The sequence below is a fragment of the Carettochelys insculpta genome, chromosome 11 (assembly GCF_033958435.1).
Source record: "Carettochelys insculpta isolate YL-2023 chromosome 11, ASM3395843v1, whole genome shotgun sequence".
Classification (NCBI taxonomy): domain Eukaryota; kingdom Metazoa; phylum Chordata; order Testudines; family Carettochelyidae; genus Carettochelys; species Carettochelys insculpta.
Window position 1 is genome coordinate 11,292,501 of NC_134147.1, and position 22,592 is coordinate 11,315,092.

At 43.8% G+C, this 22,592-nt stretch overlaps 1 protein-coding gene across 3 annotated transcripts in view; it reads left to right on the forward strand.

Moving 5' to 3' along the window:
- Positions 1 to 22,592, forward strand: part of SYN2 (synapsin II) — a 408,886-nt gene that overhangs the window by 138,102 nt on the left and 248,192 nt on the right. For all 3 annotated transcript variants that reach the window (XM_075005593.1, XM_075005591.1, XM_075005592.1), the window contains exons 2-3: positions 17,692 to 17,749; positions 21,226 to 21,317. In XM_075005593.1, coding sequence (XP_074861694.1) covers positions 17,692 to 17,749; positions 21,226 to 21,317 — 150 coding nt within the window. The remainder of the gene's footprint in view (positions 1 to 17,691; positions 17,750 to 21,225; positions 21,318 to 22,592) is intronic.

Here is a 22,592-nt window from a genome sequence, read left to right on the forward strand (position 1 = left end):
TCTGTAAAAATAATCAGTGTTACTCGGTGAAGAGCTGGTAGTGGAGTACTGCTATTAAAATTTACATCATTCTGGTGACAGACTATAACAGCAACAAAGGGTCCTGTGGCACCTTGTAGACTAACAGAAAAGTTTTGAGCATGAGCTTTCATGAGCTCAGACTCACTTCATTAGATGCTGGTCTTGGAAATCTGCATGGCCAGGTATAAATAAGCCAGAGCAAGGGCGGGGATAACAAGATTAGCTCAGTCAGGAAGGGTGAGGCTTACTACCAGCAGTTGATCTGGAGATGTGAACACCAAGGGAGGGGAAGCTGCTTCTGTATTTAGCCAAAGTGATAGACTAGTAATTCTAATCAGTTCCATTTCAGTAGGTAAAAACTCTTGCACAAGACAATAAAAAAATTAATTTGTGGAAAATTGATCCTCACATTTATGAAGATGACTGACAAAAAATAATCCAGACAGTTATCCATAATTGCCTCTGTAAAATCTTGTGTATCCACTGGCCATCTTCACACTCGTCAGCCAAGATCTGTGGCAACTGACTCACTAACTTCCTGCCGAAGAAGAAGTCAGGAAGAGAAGATGATGATGGATTGGAAATTTGCTCAGAAAACCTCCTTTCTCCTTCCCTCGATTCCCCTGCCACAGCTCAGAGCCTGCACTCAGCATCTTAACTTCATCTCAGAGCCTGCACCCCATCCCCAACCCAAACTACATCCCGTAGCCCTCATCCCTCTCCCAGCAGAATTCCCTCTCAGAGCCGTAAGCAGGTGGATGGGAGGGAGTTTGAGTGGGGGAGGGATGCTGGCTCTGGCCATTCTGAGTACCACCAAAATTTCTGCAAACCTGCCTACCCTCAGCAGGTCTGGAAGTGGGTGCTCCCTTATCTTGCCCTTCACCTTGTGGAACTAGCACAGGCCCTGCTCACCCCCCAAATATTCCTCTATGCTTCCCTTGGGAGTGCCTCACAGTTTGGAAACCACTGTCCCAAGATGTTTTTGTGTTGTGCTTTATGTGCTAACAGTGAGAGTGCAAACTTCAGTGCAGTCAAAAGGAATACAGCAGATTTCATATAACAAAACTGGAGATGTTAGGTTGCACAATGTAAAGGAAATACTAGATCTTTAGAAACTTACATTTACATGTATTAGATTATATAGTAAAACCTTGGTTCGCTGTGTAGTTCAGTACTTTTCAACCTAAGGATTAAAAAGCACATTTTACTTAGAGCTATAGCAATATAGAGTTCGTGGACAGTTTGTAAATGTATACAGTACTGTCAGTAAAACCACGTTTTGAAAATCTGATTTCAGTATCTTAAAGTATACTTTTGTTCTCTATCTCTATGTACAAACATACTTCTGCACTCTCTGTAACCCTAGATGGTGCTAATTTTGTACCTAATGCTCTGGCTTTTGCCTAAATAAAGGGACAGATGGTGGGGGGGGGGTATGTTTCTCACCCCTCCCCTTCTGCATCCTACAGCAGCATTTCCTGAGGTCTGCCCGGCTTTTCAGCTGTGGGGCTGAGCCCCAATCCCTGGCACCCCTCTGCCCCCCATTGAAACTGAGAGCTGCAGAGCTGAATGCCCAAGTTGGTGACCCCACAGGGCTGAGGACAGGAAATGAGGACTGAAACCCCCAATCCCCGGTGCACCCGTCTCCACAGGCTGAAGACCTGCTCCCTAGGGCACCATTCCTCCCCACTCCCCAGGCTGGACCCCCAGTCCCCAGCATGCTTCTCCCCCTAAGCTGAAGCCCTGATCCCTGCTCTTCCCCGCTTTCCTGCCAATGAAGCCAGGAGCTGCAGGACTGAATGCCTGAGCCCTGGAGACCCCTGTGCCCCACCCGCACACAAGTAAAAGTACAAGGCAGTCCCAGAGACTCACCTCTGCCTCTGGCCACCTCCCAGCCCCTTTTCTCACACAGCCAATAAGAGCTGCAAGGGTGTGGGACCTGACTCTACAGCTGGCAGACCCCTCCAAGAACAGGGGCTGCAGGGGAGACATCCTGGCACATGCACTCTATTTATCCCATGCCTGCCCCCAAGCTATCACCTGCCCACACAAAATCTCTAGCTACACTTGTCTGCCCATAGCCTCTAACTACTTTTTGCCTGTACCCTGAGCTAACCTGTGCCCACACACAGCTCCCAGCTAGTTCCTGCCTGCACACAGCCCCTCTTTCCACACCCTGAGCTACACCTCTCTGCACCCTGAGCTGTTTTCAAGCTTTTTGAGCTGAGCCTCCTCCCCACCGCAGCCAAACCAGGCTGGGTGGCTGCTGGCATGAATGGAGTGGAGGTGGTGCTGCCTCCCAGGTCCTGCAATATGGAGCTGGCTTGAGCCTGCTGGGTCCTGCCTCTAACCAGAAGTCCTACTACACTTATACCCGAGACTCCCCTGATCCCAGACCCTTGTGCCCCCTGCTGGGCCCTGGAACACTTTAAAGTATGTTGGGAGCAGGGCCTCTCACAGGTCCGGAGAGGCCCAGGCCACCTCCAGCTTTTGAGGGCCCTCATCGTAGTACAAATAAAAAATGAGATGATACATGAAAACAAAATAAGATTCCAAAACAGACTGAGAGAATTGGAATATTACTTTTATTGAGCAAATGCTTTTCTAGCCTATCAAATGCCAAAAAATTAATAAGTGTCTAAGTCTGAGGTTCCCTTTGAGCTTGAGGTTGGGGGGTGGGGGAAGGGTGAAGCACCATTTAACCTTTTTTTCTTCCATGAATCTCTCTAAAAGCCATTCTAAAGGGTAACTACTGCTTAGAGGTTATGTGACAAAAACAGTAGAGGGTGTGATTTTGGATGATTTTTACTTCCCATGGGTGAGTTGATGTTTGTGGAATGTTTTAAATTCAGCTTGCAAGATGAAAGCATAGTGTCCATAACTTTCACAAAAGTATGTAGTAATATTGGCTGTGGATAAGTTACCTCTTCTGCCAGTGAATAATATTGAGCAAGTTGAGCTAAGACATGAGGAGACATTGGAATCAAACACAGGTGTGCCTGCCTGCTGGGAAATTCTTTTTTCCAGATCTTCAAGGGAGCAGGGTGCTCCCATGGACAGGGATGCAGGGTATGTGGATTTTATTTATATCTTTTACTTCATTGCTATGAGATCATAGGCAAACCACTTAACTTGAGGTGCTAATATTCTTAGACTTGAAGCTTAGTAAGGACCATTATCATCATCTACTTTAACCTCCTGGACTTCACTGGCCATAAAAAGTTATCAACCCACTCCTGAAGTCCTGTCATGGTTTAAAGACTTGAGGCAGGTCTACATGGTAGTGGAAGATCAAATTAAGGTAGGCCATTCCAGCTATACCAATTACGTAGCTGGAGTTGACATATGTTGATTCAGGCTTTCATGCTGTCCCCACTAAGGGAGGTTGACAAGAGCCTTCACTCCCATCAACTTCCCTTACTCCTAAGGAGGGGCAGGAGTACTGGTGCTGATGTAGGTGCTCTGTCAGTTTGATGTCGCATGTCCCTACCAGGTGCACTAAATTGAACTCCAGAAAATTGACCCCAGCAAGGTCAGGCTTCCTGGTAGTGAAGATGTACCCTTCAAGTTACAAAGAACCTACCATTACACTAGTTTAAACCTGCAGTGACCCAGACCTCCTGTTCCAGAGAGAGGCCAAAAAGCTCTAATGTCTCTGAAAATCTGACATCAGGAAAATTCCTTCACAACCGCAAACATGGCAGTCTGTTCCAACCGTGAGCATTTCAGCAGGCCCCAAAAGCCACACACCAGGAAAGAATTGTCTTTAGCAACTCAGAGCCCTCCTCATCCAGTGTTCCATCACTGGCCATCAGGGATTTTTGCTACTGGCAGTCACAGATTGGATATATACTGTAGGCTTCACTAACCTTCATAATACCATCCTCTCCCAAATATTATCAAGCTGAGCCTTGAAGCCACTTAGGATATTTTGCCCTCACTGGTCCCTTTGTAAGACTGTTACAGATCTTCACTCTTCTGTTCGTAAGAAACTTTTGGAAGGTCAGTTGATATCCATTTGTTTTTGTGTCACCATTTCAGCTTAACTTAACTCCTCTTCCTTCCCAGTATGTATCCTTCTGACGTATTTATAGAGAGCGGTAATATCTACCCTCAGCTGTTGTTTGGTTGGGCTAAACAAGGCAAACTCTTTGACTCTCCTGTTATGAAATAGGTTTTCCATTCCTCTGATCACATGTGTAACTCTTTTCTACACCTATTCCAGTTTGTATACATCTTTGTTTAAAATGGGAAACCAGAATTGTCAAAGTATTCTGTATGAAGTCTCCCAGGTGCCTTGTATAATCAGACTCTCACCTCCTGTTATAAATACCTCAGCTCTTGGGATCACATTAGCCTTTTTCATGGCCATATCACATTGTGATCTCATAGTCATCCTTTTTTCAATGTGTACATCCAGGTCTTATTTTCTGTCACTTCCAAATTGATATGTGCCTTGCTTACAGCAAAAAGTTTTTGCTGTTAGTCGCCACATGTGGTACCTTGCACTTTGCACTATTAAATTTCATCCCAATTCCATTACTTCAATTTTCAAGGTCTTTCCAATCTTCTTGTGTGATATCCTGGTTCTCCTCCATATTGGCAATACCTACAGATTTTGTGTCAGCTACAAGTTCATTAGTGTACTCCCACTTTTTCTGTCACAGCTGTCAAGAAAATATTGGGTAAGATTGGTCCCAAGACTGATCCTCGAGGAACACCACTAGTAACCTCCGTTGATCCTGACAGTTCTCCTTTCAGTATGACCCATTGTAGTCACTCATCTTTAACAATTTCTTCATCTACCTTTCAATTAATCCCCATCGTCTTCAGTTTAATAATTTCGCATGTGGAATTCTATGCAAGTCTCCCCCACATTCACATCTTTGAGTTCCTCAGTCCAGTCCATTTCCATGCTAATTCTTTTAAATTTTATTTTTAAATTGTCCTTTTTAAATCAAGGACTGTAGTTGCAGATCTGTATTTGTTTATCCTTCCATTTACAGGATTAAGCCCTTACATTGTAAAGGGTTCATGGACAATGTCTTCCTCTATGATTTGTGCAGTGGTCTGCAGTTGTTGGTGCTAACTAAATAAAAACCCATGCTGGACTAAAGCAAGAAAAACTAACCACAGTTCTGTGGTTTTTGAAAACTACCTTACCTCTGCTTTTTCTCATATGTATTTTTTTCTGAGTGACCTGTACCTTAGGGCTATGTCTACACTAGAAAGTTGTAAGTGGACAGAAAGTGGCACTTTTGTCAAAAGTGTTCTGGCATTCCCCCAGGAGGCAGAAAGCCTCTCTTGACAGAATCTCTCATCAGAAAGCAAGTGTGGCCACTCCAGGTGGGTGGCCTTTTGTTGGCAGAAATGTCCTTCATAGTGCTGGCCAGCTGCGCCTGGGAGGCACCCTGTCCACAGCAATCACAGCTGTATGGTCTGTACCTCAGCCCATTCTTAAAGCTGCAGGGAGCCCTGGAAACCCTGTGGCAGGAAGCTGAGAGCAGGGAAGCAGTGCAGCAGCACGGTTCTCTGCACCTCACTGCTCAGCTACTCCCTTCCACTCTTCTAAGCCATGGTGAGCCAGCCACTCCAGGATGCCGCAGTACGTGGTGTAGGGCTTCATGAGCCAGGGCATGAGGGGCTAGATAGGATCCTTCACAATGCAGAGTGGCAGGTTCATGTCTCCAACAACCAGCTCCCAGCGAGGGACATTGAGTGCCCACCTTCATCCTCTGGCACAGGCTGGAGTTGCAAAACATCCACACATTGTGTGCCTGGCCCAACCACCTGATGTACACATTGAAGAGCTGTCCATGGTGGTCAACCAGGACCTGCATCACAATGAAGTGATACCCCTTTCTGTTGATGAACCTGGCTGTGCTGTGGTCTGGAGCACGGATGGGGAGGTCGGTCCTGCTGATAGCCACAAGGCAGTTGGGGAACCCCAGGACAGTGAACCTGGCCATGACCTCATCCATGTCTGCTAGATGGACAACCCTCCACAGCAGGATGCTGCTGATGGCCATCATGATCTGCAAAAGGAAGTGACTGAACACACAAGTCAGGGACTGGGAGAGGGAGCTCCTGCCCCGCAGGGGACTTTCCTGCTCCCTTCCATCCCTCTTTCACCCCCCTGAGCTCTCCGGGACCCCACCAGTCAGCAGGGCTGTATGAGCGTGGGATGAGATGGTCCTCTGTGGACAGGGCTTCCCCTCCCCCCCACATGACACCTCCCCATGCAGGGCCTCCATGTCAAGAGTGCCATACCTGTACGAAGACAGCCCAGACAGTGAATTTCCCCATGTTGAACTTGTTCCTGACAGAGCATTAGCTGTTGGGGGTGGTGAGCTTCCATAGAGCTTCTCCAGGGAAATGGCAGACTGCAGCCAGGTTCCTGTCTCCGGAGAGTGGGGAGAAGCCAGGCGCAGAGATCCAGGAAGGTTTCTTTCCATGTGTGGAAGTTCGGAAGCCACTGCCCATCATCCTACTGCCCCATGCCTTGAACTGGTGCTGTTCCTCCAGACCTGTCTAAGCACTCGAGGGGTCGAGCACAGGTAGGCCTGTGTTGCAGCCATGGCGTGCTCTTCAAAGGTGGTGCTGGGCTCATCTCCCCAGAGGAAGAGGAGGTTGGTCGGGATGAGGTGTAGACATGTGGAGCTCACACAAGCCCTCTCAGGCTGCTGTGGCACCCTGGGTAACTGGAAAGTGCAATTTGTCACAGCAAGCGTGTAAGCCATGTACTAGCTATACTGTCCCTCAGCAAGGTAGGCAACTGTTAGCATGGGCAGGGAACTGACATCGGGAGTGGGGGGACCCTTTAAGTGTGTGCCTCACTGGGGCTCCTGGAAGGAGTTGCTGGCCATGCGACCTGTGTGACGGGGTTCCCAAGGCTGTTCTGTCATGGCCCAAAGAGTTTACATTCTGCAAGAAATAACAAATAAATGCAGACAGGTCAGTACAGGAGAGTGTAAGGAGGCCATGAGATGTTAGTGGTTAGCAAGACAGAAGAGGGTCAGGTTTTCTGAAGCACTCAACATTGGCATAACTTTTCCCCCATTGAAGTCAGTGGCCAGTGTCCTGATATGGGGGCAGAAGTAGTCTCATTACAGTTTATATCATTGTAGGCCTTCTTTCTGTTTTGAACACAGGGCCAGATTAACTCTTCTGGGGGCTTGGGGCCATTTGATTCTTGGGGCCCCAAAGGCTCCAGAATGGGTCCAAAAAAGACAGGTCCAGTCTGCAGGAGGGGCCTGCAGTTTGAGGCAGGAGGATGAGTGTGGGAGGGAGAGAGGTCCAGCATTCCTGGTAAACTTAGCACCTGGGCAGCCACCCAGGAGAGATTCAGGTGCACTCCAGCTGACTGGCAGAGCACCCACGGCCACCTATCGTGGGTAATGTGTGTTTCTGTTGGTGGTGTACATCTGCCCAGGCCTTGGTGAACATAACAAAATTTATTCCGCCCATGGCTGGAAAGACTAGAGGGAACACTGGTAAGGTCTCCAACTCCTGTGCTGCGGCCCCGAAAGCATCTCTCTTACTCTGGCCCTGCATACTTACTTACATGCATGGAAGTGGACTCAGTTGAACTCAGAGGGACTGCTCACATAAGGTTTGCAGGTCCAGTCCATGAGCCATACTTTTTAAAGTTATACTTGTGACCAGTGATCTATTTTCTATGAGGAACAGGTGCTAAACTATAGCGTATGTGTTTTAACAGTCTCAAATTATTTGTAGAATCCGAACATTGATATGTGCTGCCTTCTCATTCATTGTTATGTAACAATTGCATTAATTAATACAAGCATGTGAGTGTTAACTGCAGGTTGGAATATTGTGCCTAGCAAAATTGGTACCAGGAAACTATATATATCTTAGTATGGTAGTCTCGTGAGTTATGCAACGGTTGCATTCCCACGCACCTCGCATAACTCGAATTTCGTGTAAGTGGCAGCGGGGGAGGCTTTTTTCCCTGGTGGAATGCACGTTCTGCAGCTGGGGAAGCAGCAGGAGCACCTGGAGCTCCTTTTGAAAGGTAAATCTGGGGTTGGGGAGGGTTAAGCCTGGTGGTGGGTTGGGGATGTGGGAGGGAGGCAGGGGTTTAAGCCTGGGGTGAATTAGGGCTGTAGGGGGGAGCGGAGTTGAGCTGGAGCCGCACAGGAAGGTGAGCCGGAACTGGGGTGGGTTGGGGTTGAGCCGCAGTGGGGTGGAGAGGGGTGGGAACTGGGCCACAGGGGGGGCGGGGGTTGAACCAGGTTGGGGGTCTGGGGAGGTTGAGCCAGGGCCGGGGGGAGCTGGATTTTGAGTTATGTTAATGTAAGTTAAGCACAACTCGAAATCGTGCTTTTCTAGGGTTTACTGTATTGGCCTTTTCCACATTCTGGAAGGGACCCTGCTATGCTTCTTATTTAACACCTTAGTTTGGATTTGTAAACAGGGCCAATTTGCATGCTTTCCTGGTCTATTGGGCATGCTTTGTGATATGATAAAGTTGCTATAGAAATGTATATTCTTGTTTTGATGGTTTGGGTGTACAGTGTAGTGCCCTTCTGTTAAAAAGAAAACTGCATTTTTGTGTGCAGTGTTTTGGTTGTGCTGGTCCCAGGATATATGAGAGAAAAGGGAGGTGAGATGGTATCTATTATTGGGCCAACTGGTGTTGGTGAGAGAGACAAATTTTTAAGCTTGCATAAATCATGAACAGATGTTACTCCAGTACAAGGTGTTATCTCATCCATCTTCTCTCTCTTAGTTATTCTGCATATTTTAACATTTTCACGACTTTATTCATTGCTGTTGTCAAACCTAGATATCTAAAACTGAGCTCTCATTCAGCTGCATCATTGACAATTATATTGCAGAGTTGTGTGATTCTAAATAAGTGTGAGATTTTACCCAGAATATAACCTATGTAATAATTTGTGTTCATTTTCAGAAGATCTTCTATGTAAGTGCTGATGCTGGCAAATTTCAGTAGAGGATATTAATACCTGTCTATTTCACATACATTATGTTCTAGCAAGCAATTGTTTATACAGGGAGTTTCACAGAGAAAGAAAAAGGTATCCATTATGCTGCTGTCCTGTGCACTTGCACATTACACTGTCATCACCAATCTGCTGTATTTTACTTTCTTCTGCTGCAGTATGTTTTGTTAATCTTTCTCAATCTGACATCTTACACTACTCTTTTAGAAATGCCATGTCTAGAGGTCCTAGGCTTCTGCTGAAATGGAGGAATTTGCCTTTATTGCCAAAAGTGATAAGACCTGGTGGGAATTTCCCACTGTATTTGAGCAAAACTCCACCATTAAAGTATGAGCTAATTCTTTCCACCCCCTTTTTACTACAAGAGCATACATTTAATATGTGTCTTAAATGGCAGAACGGCACTTTTCTAATGTTGGCATGCTGGGAATAATTAAGGGAGGGTGGTACTGCATTTTCTCGTAATTAAGGGGAATATCTAAATTTGAATTAGATTCTAGTACACAGCTAATAAATATATTAAAATTGTCCAGTGTTTATTCATCTGATACTAGGGATCCATGACCGTTATGTATGTTTTAGTGAAACTTTTGCAGAGTAGACTCGTGCAGTGTACGGTAAAATGCTGAGAGTGTAAATATATGGCACGTTGCAGTTTTTAATGCTACTATGGAGTTAAGTCACTTTAAGAATTTCTATTTCCATAATGTTGAACATTTGGTGTCAGGCTCCAGATGGCATTACTTAGTGCTTACTCTTTCTGTTTATTTTCAAAGCTGAAGTAATTTGTTGAAATGTGAATTGCGCCTGAGATCAGTTGTTTAATGGTTGGCTCATCCAAAGGATATTTAAAAAAAAAAGTGAATCCATCAGTATTTCACCTTAAATTAAATGTAGTGCATGTGCCAGGATATAAAATAGACTCCAATCATCCAAAGAATGAAATAACTTTTGCTGTTTCTTTGAAGGATAAACTTTTAAAAGATGAATTTACAAACTTTTACTTCCATTTCCTCAGCGATGGAATTAATCAGTTCCTGGAATTTGTCAGAGGCAGCAATGTGAGATCTTTAAATAGCCTTTTGAAACTTCCTCATAAAGCTAAATTGTATATAAACTTATATTTCAGCATGGCAGAAGTCAGCCTTGTTTTAACATTAATTTCTGGAGCCAGTATTGTTCTATTTAAATTAAAATAATTTTACAGTCTATTACCTTCCATATTTCCCTCATCCATTACTGTAGTGAAAATACAACGGAGAATCCTTTCCTGCTCCTAATGAAATGAACAGGAGTTTTGCAACTGGAGTCAGTGGGAACATTTTGTAAAAGCTGAGTCCCTAATTTTCTAATGGAGACTTTTGTGGAAATTAACCTATATATGCTGTTGTAAACCTAGGACTTTTTTCTGAGGAGCTGTTCACTTGTAGCTATGTTTAGCATCTTCAAAAACTGACCTTCTGTTCCAGTATGTACTTTATTCCCCAGGCCTTATATATTCTTGGTTTTGCTGTTGTCATCTTAATGATAAAACACATTAAGTAAAACCTGAGTTTTCTTTGCTTTTGTATTAGAGTGGTCTGAATGAGCTTGGGTGCATTGGTAATTAATTTCAGTGAACAGTGGAAAAGACAATAAAGCATATACAAACGTGTGATTGATTAGCCCAGAAAATAACCAGGAGCACACAACTGAATGTTTCATAACATATTAACAATGTGTTTGGCTAAAGAAACTTAAACATGATATCCATATCATAAGTGGCCTTATTGTGTATCTGTGACTATCCTATCTGCTCTCTGATCATTTTGGCCCCTATTCAATTAGTTTTTAAGTACGTACTGAACTTTAAGCATGTAAGTATTTTCACTCAGTTCGGAGGGGCTACTCACGCTTCGTTAGGTACATCTGTAAGTATCTTCCTGAATCAGAGCCTGTAGTACCTCCATTGACGCTTACTGTATTCACAGAATCACAGGGCTGGAAGGGGCCTCAGGAGGTCATCTAGTCCAGCCCCCTGCTTCAAGCAGGATCAACCCCCACTAAGTCATCCCAACCAGGACCTTCTCCAGCCAGGACTTAAAAACCTCAAGGGATGGAGAATCCACCACCTGTCTAGGCAACGCATTTCAATGCTTCACCACCCGCCTGGTGAAGTAGTTTTTCCTAATATCTAACCTACACCTCTCCCTCTTCAACTTCAGACCATTACTCCTTGTTCTGCCATCTGACACCACTGAGAACAGTTTCTCACCCTCCTTTTAGAGCTCCCCTTCAGAAAATTGAAGGCTGCTACTAAATCACCTCTAAGTCTTCTGTAATCTAAACAAGCCAAAATCCCTCAGCCTGTTCTCATAGGTCTTGTGCTCTAGCCCCTTAATCATTTTTGTTGCCCTCTGCTGAACCTGCTCCAGCAAATCCACACCCTTTTTATACTGGGGGGCCCAAAATTGGACACAATATTCCAGATGTGGCCTCACCAGTGCCGAATAAAGAGGAATAACTACTTCTCTAGATCTGCTTGAAATGCTCCTCCTAATGCACCCTAGTATGCCGTTAGCCTTCTTGGCTACAAGGGCACACTGTTTGCTCATAACGATCCTTTCATCCACCATAACTCCTAGGTCCCTTTCCATCGTACTGATGTTAAGCCCGTCGGCCCCAGCCTGTAACAATGCTTAGGATTCTTCCGCCCCAGGTGCAGGACTCTACACTTCTTGTTGAACCGCATCAGATTTCTTTTGGCCCAGTCCTCCAATTTATCCAGGTCCCTCTGGATTCTCTCTCTACCCTCCAATGAATCTACCTCTCCCCCTAGTTTTGTGTCATCCACAAACTTGCTGAGGGTGCAATCCAGTCCCTCATCCAGGTTGTTAATAAAGATGTTGAATAACACCGACCCCAGAACCAAGACTTGCGGCACTCCGCTTGAAACAGACCACCATCCAGCTTTCTATCCATCTTATAATCCAAGGATCCAATCCATATTTCCTCAATTTATGGACAAGAATGTTGTGGGAGACCGTATCAAAAGCCTTGCTGAAGTCAAGGTATATCACATCCCTTGACTTCCCCATGTCCACAGAGCTTGTTACCTCATCATAGAAGCTAATCAAATTGGTCAGGCAGTACTTGCCCCTGGTGAATCCATGTTGGCTACTTTTGATCACTTTCCCCTCTTCTAGGTGCTCCAAAATGGATTCCTTGAGGATTCCCTCCATTATTTTCCCAGGGATTGAGGTAAGGCTGACGGGTCTATAGTTCCCTGGATTGTCCTTGTTTCCTTTTTTAAAGATGGGCACTACATTTGCCTTTTTCCAGTCATCCGGTATCTCCCCTGATCTCCAAGAGTCTTCAAGGATAATGGCCAAAGGTTCAACAATGACCTCTGCCAATTCCCTCAGTACCCTGGGGTGCATTAAATCTAGACCCATGGACTTGTGCACATCTAGTTTTTCTAGATAGCTCAGAACTTGTTCCTTCCTCACAGATGGCTGCCCTCCACCTTCCCATACTGCATCGTCTAGGACCGTCATGGGGAAGTTGACTTTGTCTGTGAAGACTGAGGCGAAAAAAGCATTGAGTACTTCAGCTTTTCCTGCGTCATCTGTCACTAGGTTACCTTCTTCATCCAGTAATGGCCCCAGACCTTCTCTGATAACCTGTTTAATGTTCACATGCCTGTAGAAACCCTTCTTGTTACTCTTCACATCCCTTGCTAGCTGCAGTTCCAATTGTGCTTTTGCTTTCCTGATTACTGCCTGGCATTCTCTAGCCATATGTTTATACTGCTCCTTAGTCAGCTGTCCACATTTCCATTTCTTGTATGCATCCTTTTTGAATTGAAGCTGACTAAGGATTTCCCTGTTAAGACAAGCTGGTTGCCTACCATGTTTGCATTTCTTACTATGCAAGCGGGATTTTGTTCCTGTGCCTTCAGTAAGACTACTTTAAAATACTGCCAGTTCTCTTCAAATCTTTTCCCCTTCATCTTTATTTCCCAAGGGATCCTGCTCATCCATTCTCTCAGGGAGTCAAAGTCTGCTCTTCTGAAATCAAGGGTCTGTATGTTACTACTCACCTTTCTTCTTTTGTCCAGATCATGAAATCTATGATTTCATGGTCGCTGCAGCCCAGGTTCCCTCCCACTTCTATTTCTTCTATTAGTTCTTCCCTGTTTGTGAGCAGCAGGTCAAGTTGTGTATGACTCCTGGTCGGTTCCTTCAGCACTTGTACCAAGAAGTTATCCCCAACATTCTCCAAGAACTTCCTGGATTGTCTATGTGCTGATGTATTGGTCTCCCAACAAATGTCTGGATGATTAAAGTCTCCCATGAGAACCAGGGCCTGTGATTTGGAAGCTTCACTTAGCTGCCTGAAGAAAGCCTCATCTATCTCATCTCCCTGATCTGGTGGTCTGTAACAGACACCAACTACAACATCACCTCTCTTACTTCCACCTCTAAACTTAACCCAAAGACACTCAACTGGATTTTCTCCTTCCTCATACTGGAGCTCTGAGCAATCATACTGCTCCCTCACATAGAGCGCAACTCCTTCTCCTTTTCTGCCCTGTCTGTCCTTCCTAAACATTTTATAACCATCCATGACTGTGCTCCAGCTATGCAAATCGTCCCACCAAGTCTCCATTATTCCAACCACCACATACTTGTTTGACTGTGCCAGGGCCTCTAATTCTTCCTGTTTGTTCCCTAGGCTTCTGGCATTAGTGTACAAGCATCTTAGAGAAGGGGCTGATTGGCCCACTTTCTCCTCTTCACCCAGGAAACCCACTTGATTGTTCCCTCCTCCTTCCCCACTTACCTCAATGCTTGTGTCACTGTCCCCCGACAAACCTAGTTTAAAGCCCTCCTTACGAGGTTTGCAAGCCTGCCCGCAAAGATGCTCTTTCCTCTTTTAGTAAGGTGGATCCTGTCTCTTCTCAGCAATCCCTGTTCATGAAACAGAGTCCCATGGTCAAAGAAACCAAATCCTTCCCTGCTACACCACCTACACAACCACGCATTTACCTCTGTGATTCGATGACCCCTACTCTGACTTCTTCCTTTCACAGGGAGGATAGAAGAGAAGACCATTTGTGCTCTGTATTCCTTGATCTTCCTTCCTCAGGTTATGTAATCTGCCGTGATCTTGTCAGAGTTGTTCTTGGCTGTATCATTGGTTCCTACATGAAGAAGTAGGAAGGGGTAATAGTCTACAGGTTTAAGAATTTTTGGCAGCGACTCTGTAATATCCCGAATTTTAGCTCCAGGCAAGCAGCAAACTTGCTGGGATTCTAGGTGCGGACAGCAGATGGATGATTCCGTCCCTCTTAGGAGGGAGTCCCCGACCACCACCACTCATTTTTTTTCTCTTAGGGGTGGTGGTCATAGAACTCCCATCCCTAGGACTGTGCATCCCATGCTTTCTAAACCGTGGGGACTCTTTCAGATACCTCCCAGGGATTGTATCAGCCCCAATTATCTCCACCATATCACCTGTGGGGAGAGGCTGAAAGCGGTTACTTAACTCTACTGGAATTGGAGAGACTTGAACTGGTTTTCTCCTCTTGGAGGTAACATGCTTCCAGTTCTCCTCCTTGTTTTGGGTAGCCTGCTGTTCCTGCAGTATTATCTGTTGCCTGCTATCCACAAAGCCTTCACCCTCTTTGATGGACCTGAGGGTTGATATTTGTGCCTCAAATCCTTTAACCTTCTCTTCTAAAATGGCTACCAGGTTGCACTTGGTACATAGAAAATCCTTTCTGTCATTCGGGAGGAAGGCAAACATGGCACATGACATGCAGGTCACAACAACAGACCTCTCACCAGCCATATCACTCTCCATTTTTTCCCTTAACAGAGATCCCTTATTTGTTTCTAGTGCCGCCTTGAAGGGCACAAGAGAAACACCATATAAGAAGGTAAAAACAAGTATAGGGCTCCTACCAAAGGCAAACTCCCTGTTAGTTGCTTCTGTTCTCTGCTCACAGGGTTCGCTGGGGCTGCCTTCTTACAGAGCTGCTAGCTGGTTAGGCGTGGCTCAAAGCCTTTGCCTCCAATCTAATCAGCCCTTGAAGGCCCACCTGGAAGGAAGCTCTCCCAATTCACACCTTGCAAACTCGCCAAACTGCCAAACATGCTTTCCAGCTGCCTCTCTCTGCAAAACAGATGCTCAGGCACCCAGGTAGCTATGCAAACTGCCCCTCACTGCAAAATGAAACAAATGCACAGACACCACAGACAGAAATTCAACCCACCAGCTCACAACACAGCCTCTGAAATGCCACACTCACTTGAGCTCCTCTAGGATGCTTTCCCAGGCAAACTCCCTCTTCGCTGGTCACAGGGTTCGCTGGGGCTGCCTTCTTATAGAGCTGCTAGCTGGTTAGGCCGGGCTCAAAGCCTTTGCCTCCAATCTAATCAGTCCTTGAAGGCCCACCTGGAAGGAAGCTCTCCCAATTCACACCTTGCAAACTCGTGTTCCAGCATTAAAAACCTCTAAGCATCTTCAAACAGTTGTCATGAAACATATTTACCATATGGATAGATGAAACAGTTCATCTTTTAAAACTACTACATGCTAATTTTGGAATAGCTGTATTCTGGCTCTGCGTTGTGATTGGATAAGAGTTCCCACTTGTTGACTATTTGTATTAAAGCAAAACCGTCAAAAGGAGAGTCACATTTTGGCCTGAATGTATTGTACCATCCATAGCTATAAGTACGTCTAAAATTCCTGTATATGAAAGAATTTAGCAAAAATACATCTTGCAATTTTTCAGAATTTTTACTCTGTGCATTTGAAAGAACTTTGTGTGAACTGATTTTCAGCATTTCCATTATATAGCTGTTCATTCAGTTTCTCCATTGAGGACAACACTTTTTAAATAATAGTTCATTATACAATACTTCAAAGGAAAATTTAAAAAAATGGTTTTAGGATACACTGTTTGAAGAATGTGTGTGGAAACTGGATTAAGTTAATCACAGAAAATAATGAAAATTAAGTTGACAGTTCTTTAATATGCAAAAGATGTAGAGATATGTGCCTTGCAGTTGGCTAATTCACTTATGAATTACACAGTAAACATATGGGCTGGGTGTACACTTGCCCCCATCTTCGAAGGTGGCATGTTAATCAGGGTGATGGGAGATTACTAATGAAGTGCTGCGGTGAATATGCAGCACTTCATTAGGCTAATTCTCACCACCGCAGCTTTGAAGTGCTGGCATGCATATAGCTTGAGTCACTTTGAAGTGCTCGCGCTACTTCAAAGTGCCTTTACTCCTCAAAATGTTGATGCTTCCTTCGGAGTTGGGGGCAAATTAGACAAGCCCATGGTATTTCAGAATGGAATCGGAAAGTAAGAGTTGAGATTAATAATTTTTTAGATAAAAATTACGGAATTATACATTTAATTTCTATATAAATCACTAGCAAAAAAAGAAATACCTAATACCATGTGTACTGGAGCTGTATTTTCTGTAAGCAAAGCAGTGAAACTTAAACCTATTACAACGTCTCTCTTTATTGCAAAAAGTCAAATAAACAATTATATCTAACAGATTTTGATTACTTGTTCTCTCTTTGCCAATTATATGTACTGACTTAATTGCAGCACATTTTTTGCAACCCACAGCACACTGAAAATTAAATTTATCTGTTTTTTTTTACTGTGCCAGCTATCTTCTGCTGCTAATAAATACTTGGTAAATACATTAGCCAGAGACTACCTTGGCAGTTAATTACTAGGGGCCTGATTCGCTACCATTGACATCATTGGTGAATTTTCAGTTATTTCAATGGAAGAATAAATTGGCCAAGATTAATTATTCAAATTCATAATTGTTTTCTCACAGCAAGAAAAGTTGTGGTATAATAAATGTTGTTGCAGATGTCACAGTTATATGTTGTGTCTCAAGTTCTTTTTCTTATTGTGCAAGCAAGTTTTGATGCTTGGGAAGACATTCTATGGCAGTATGGTGGGTTGTTTAGTGTTTTTTGCAGGGGTAGATTGGGGAGAGGGGATCCTGCTCGAGCAGAAGAATTTGATTTTTGTTAAGAGCAAAGGTGGGCAAGTTCCTGCCTGTGGGTCAGAACCGGCCTGCCAAGCCTTTTGATCTAACCTGTGACCTGCCTCTACAGCTGAAGGAAAGATTCTGTGTTGTTTCAGTAAAATTTTCCTTGAGCGCCAATCCTGGGGTCATCACTGAAAGCTTATTTAAAAGGTAGATCACAACTCTTTGATCTTTTGAGCAAGATTTTGCAGAGTGTCTCCTAGAATAGGCTTCTGGGTAAGCTGAAAACATATTTATTGACACAATCTGTTATAGGGCCCTATTTGCATAAAATAAATGAGATTTTGCTCTTGTTTTCAATGGAATCACATTTTGTCATCAGTAACCATTTTATTATTATAATCATAAAAGTGTGTCATAACATTGTGGATACCACCTAGCATACTAAGTTTTTGAGTATCATAGTTGGAAAGAAAGAGATGTCTGGTATGAGGAAACGGGTATGCAAAATAGATTGTTGAGTAATAACGTATTATGTAGATATACCTATAAATAAAATCATGTCAAAACTAAATCTGGCTACCCATTGTTGCACATCCTTTCAAATATACTTATGTATATGTATTACTGTACATAATTTAGCGAGATTTTTCTTTTTCTAGGGGCAAGTGTTTCCGTGGGAAAAAGGTGCATGGGGAATACGACATCAAAGTTGAACAGGTAACTAAATTATTTACTCTAAATGTTAACATTTATCATTTTCTATGTAGTCTCTTGAAGATTGAGTGTGTAAGTAGGTTAAATAGCCTTTAAATTTGCTGACTCTTCTATGAAATTTCTTAAGCAGCAGAGAAACGTCATGAAAATTTTACTACTGTGAAATTATGCTGAGAACTGTGAATGTGGCAAGATCAAACCAGCTTAAGCAGAGGGGTACGTTTGAGGGAGGGACCCATTAACTGTTTGCTGTAATGTCCTTGGTGTGGTGGCGTGGCAAGGTATAGCCTGGTGACCTGATTCTGGTGCATCCCACCAGTTGCTATGGCTCCGGGATGCAGCCTCAGGAGACAGCAATACAAGTTTCAAGTGTTTATTTTCATTTTAATACAGCTTTTACTAGAATAGCCTCAGAGTTTTGCTTAGTGGTCAAAATATGAAATGTTCAGAAGCATTAACTACAGCTAACTGATTTCCAAAACAGTAAGTGGGACTAAATGTTGGCTTTTTCAGGTTACCTTCTTGATTGGAATAAATGTACATGTACTTCAGTTGCAGTGTTAGCAGCACTTACTTGTAAAATATGGATAAATCCGTAGAAGATTTATACAGCTGTCACTTGAACTGGATTTCTGAAATATGTTATCAGCCCATTCTGTATATTCAGTGACTGCTTTATAAAAGGGAATGTAGCCATGAATATTTTCCATATTTTTTCCACTTAAAAAGGATTGTATTGCCTCTGAAATTTTTGAATAAGATGATAAGGAAAGAAAATATGAGCAAGTCCTCAGGTAATATAAATCCAATGTACTGGATATGCACTCAGTATACTCTACTGAATTGAATGGAGTCACGTTGCTTTATGTGAGCTGAGGATTTGATCCACATTTTTAACTCAGATGCATGAAAAGTTGTGGAGAAATTAGCAAGAGCACTGAAGGATAGGGAACAAGGATGCATGTTATCTGGACCTAAAACGTAGTTCAGACGTACATCCAAACTTGTAGTCATGTCATACAAGCAGTAGCTGTGTGGAGATCCATTTACACTCATTTGGAGTGCCAGGTGGGCTCAAGGATCACTAGTCACAGAGCTGGGACCTAATTTTATGGCTGGGACAGTGGAAGTTTAAGCAGTTTATTTTTCTAGACCCAACTAATCCCATGGTAACAGGAGTTTCCTACTGCAAAGTTAATTGAGTCACTGACACCGTTTTAGTATTTTATCGTTAGTAAATGCCAGCAATGCTTTCTCAGCATTTGGGACTTCCTTGAACAACTTAATACAGGAGTAGAAGACTGAGAAACTGAACAAACAGCATATGGCTCAAGTGCAGCACTTCAAAATTGCAAGGAAAGCTTACGTGCAGGCCTGCCTACCTTGGCACTGCGCACACAAGTTCACAGAGGAAAGAGCAGCCTAACAAAACGGAGAGTGGACACATGATCAGATCCTCATCACCACTGAGTCCTGAGCAGAGCCAGTTCTTAGTGCCACATTTGCCTTACCACTTGCTGCCTTTGTTAACACAGTTATACCCAGAAATTGGATAGCACGTTGCATCTTTTATACAGGCTCCCTCAGGAGTCTCTCTCCCCGTTGCTCTGAATTTAAGAGCACTTTCCTGCTCTGTGAAATCTTTTTCCTCCTTCCCAACATAGATGTCAAGAATTTGGCTTGCTGTCCATTGGAGCACTTAGACCCATTCATTGGGTGCAAAAATAAACCTACAGCCTTTCTAGCACTTGTCAATTTATTAATTAAATGGCAAAAAACATGATTAGGTGCTATGAGGAAGCAGGTGCCTGGAGTTGTTTTTTTAACCTGATTAGTGATTGGAAAAGATTAGAGGTCAATATCAAAATAAACAATTTCTTAATTGAAGTTACTATAATGGCCTCAGGTCTTAGATGAATGTTCATCGCTTCTGACATTTCCACTGTACAGTCTATATGTTATCAATTTTATTTTAAAACTGCATGCGAGGACTTCCTTCTGCAAGGTCCAGAGCAGTCCAGGAGATCACTAAAGCATGTATTAAGATTCAGTGAGTTAGTTACATGCTTAAAGTGAAGCACATGCTTTCAGGATTGGGTCTGATTAGGCAGCACTTTGCATGGCTAAGCTTGGAGACTCTTACACAGGAGTTACTCAGACAAACTCCCATTGGCTACAGTTTTCAGCAGTGAAGCCTTGTGGGTTTTCTGTACTGGGGAAGAAAAGATGCCATCATTTATCCACCAACAGGCCACTGCTGGCTGCATTTCAGTTATTCTGCTATGAAGTAGTCCAGTAGGGAGCACAGTGAGTTGATGAAGGTGGAAGGCGATACATAAATAAAAAGCGCCCTGCCCTTTTATCTCAAATAACTGAGGATCACCATGTCACTGTATTCACAAACAGCATGGAATTGAATTATTGCCCTTGTATAGGGCACATTTCTGTGTGAGAAAACACCTTTAAGGAGTTCTGTTTATATATTTGCCTTTAAATCAGAGTTTGGTAATATGATTTTTGGAAGGCTACAAATTGAGGTAGTTTCTCTATTAATTTTGCCCTGAAATACCACATGCAATAAGAATAAATATCAGTCATTTTCTGTTCAGACTAGAGCCTTATCTGGCATTGCCAGAGCTGAGGCTGGGGCCCACCAGGCACAGGGGCCATGTACCCTGCCCAAGAGCTATTTCCAGGGTAGGAGTGTGTGTGCACAGACTGCCTGCTGGCATTCCCTGGGGTGGGCCCAAGGGCAGGGTGGAATGCTCAGGCCAGCTGCTGGTGCTCCCAGGTGTGGCTGGGGTGGCAGAGGCTGTGCCTGCCAGTCAGTAGCTGCTTCCTGGACAGGCCGAGATGACGGGCTGTGCTCTGACAATCTGACAATGACTTGCCCCTTTATGGTCATTCATGAGAATAACTGACTATTCCCTGGGCTTGCTCTCCCCCTGTGGCCATGTGTGATTATAGGTGTCCCTGCTTTCACACCCCTCTTTTTCCATTTGATACAAAACAATTGCAGTCTATGCATGTCCCAGTATCCCGGCAAAACCAAATCCTGACCTTGCTTTAAGATATGATAAGAAACTGCTTATCAAATGTGGTGGTCATAGCTCTTAACCATTTGGGAGTTTTTGAACAAACAGATTCATAGATTGATGAACAGATAATAGACACACACACATTTCTAAAACATATACTTAAGAGGAAGATGAAGAAGGAAATATCTTCATCCTGTATCTGAGCTTCAAAAAGGCCCTTTCTTAGATATATTCATCCTGTAGCCCATTTTTTTCTTTTAGTATGTTAGAATTATGACAAATGCATGATGTGTGCGCGCGCGTCAGGCTTTTTAAGTGGAAAGTATTTCAATGCTAGTTGTGCTTCAGGCACAGTATTGGCAATTAAACACTAATGTTTAAAACAAAGAGAAGGAAGTTAAAATTTTAAAGCAAGTTGACTTATCTGAGTCTTTTTTACAGGTGCAATTTTCAGAGATCAACTTGGTAGCCCATGCTGAGGGCAGTTATGTGGTAGACATCCAAGCATTCCGTAATGGCACCAAAGTTGTCAGGTAAGTTTAAAAAAAAACAAAAGAACATCTGTCTAACTTTTAAGAAGGTGTATTCCTTGAGAATTAACTGGAATTCCTAAATAAAATGATTGAGTAAGAAGAGCTACCATTCTCTGTAGCCGTACTTGCCAGTTGGGGTGACCTGATAACAAGTGTGAAAAATCAGGACATGGTGGGGATGGGAAGGATAGTAAACACCTATAACAGGTAGCAAACCCGTGATTCTCAAGCCTTATGCAGCTCCATGAGCAATGAAATGTGGCTGCTGCTGGGAGCCGTCCAATTGGAGTGCTTACTGCTGGTCTGTGTGCACTTGGAGGGAGATTTCTGAGAGATGCCTCAAGTTCATTGAAGTCAACATCAAGAAAGAAAGAAAGCAGCGGCAGCAGCTCCCGTGAACATTGGGTTAGAGCAGAGTGGTACAGGTCTGGTTGTGCCTGGCTCTGGGGAAGGGAGGGAAATTGGGTTGGAGCTGGGCGTGGAAAGGTGCTGGCTCTGGAAAAGGCGGAGGGCATTGAGCCACATATTATTTATTTATATAGATCAAAATAAATACACAATACGTGGCTCTTTGCACTTTATCCATAGCTATTTTGGCTCTTAGTGTCTAACTCGGGGTGGCCAACCTGCAGCTTTTGAGCTGTATGTAGCTCTTTGAGCAATGAAATGCAGCTTAGAGATACACGTTTGGACTCCTCACTGCTGCTCTGTGCATGTGCTCCTGCGCCTGGAGGGAGAAGAGCATGGCGCTAGCAGTGGCTCTGTTGAGTCCCAGGCATAATGGGCACTGGGTTAGAATTGGTGAGGAGGGACCTGGGGGGGAGTCCTGGCTCTGGGTGAGGGGTGGGGGTTGGATTAGAGCACCATGGCTGGGAGTACCTGGCTCTGAAGGACAGGGAGGGCATTGAGGCACATATCTATCTATCTATATTATATCTATATAGAGAGACATATGGAACTATAAAAATAAATACATAATACTGGCTCTGTGCACTTCAGGCACAGCTATCTTGGTTCTTAGTCTTTAACTGTTGATCACCCTAACCTATAATAAGAAAAACCTTTAAATACTGGGACTGGCCCTGTAAAATTGGGACATTTGTTTACCCTGTTGCCTGCATATGGTAACCCCACTACAGTGAATCTTGATTTCTGAGAGATGCCTCAAGTTCATTGAAGTCAACATCAAGAAAGAAAGAAAGCTGGCAGTGTGATAAAGACTAGTTGTGTCACTTGTGTGAGCAGGTATGACAGTGAGGTGACAAGGGATCTCTT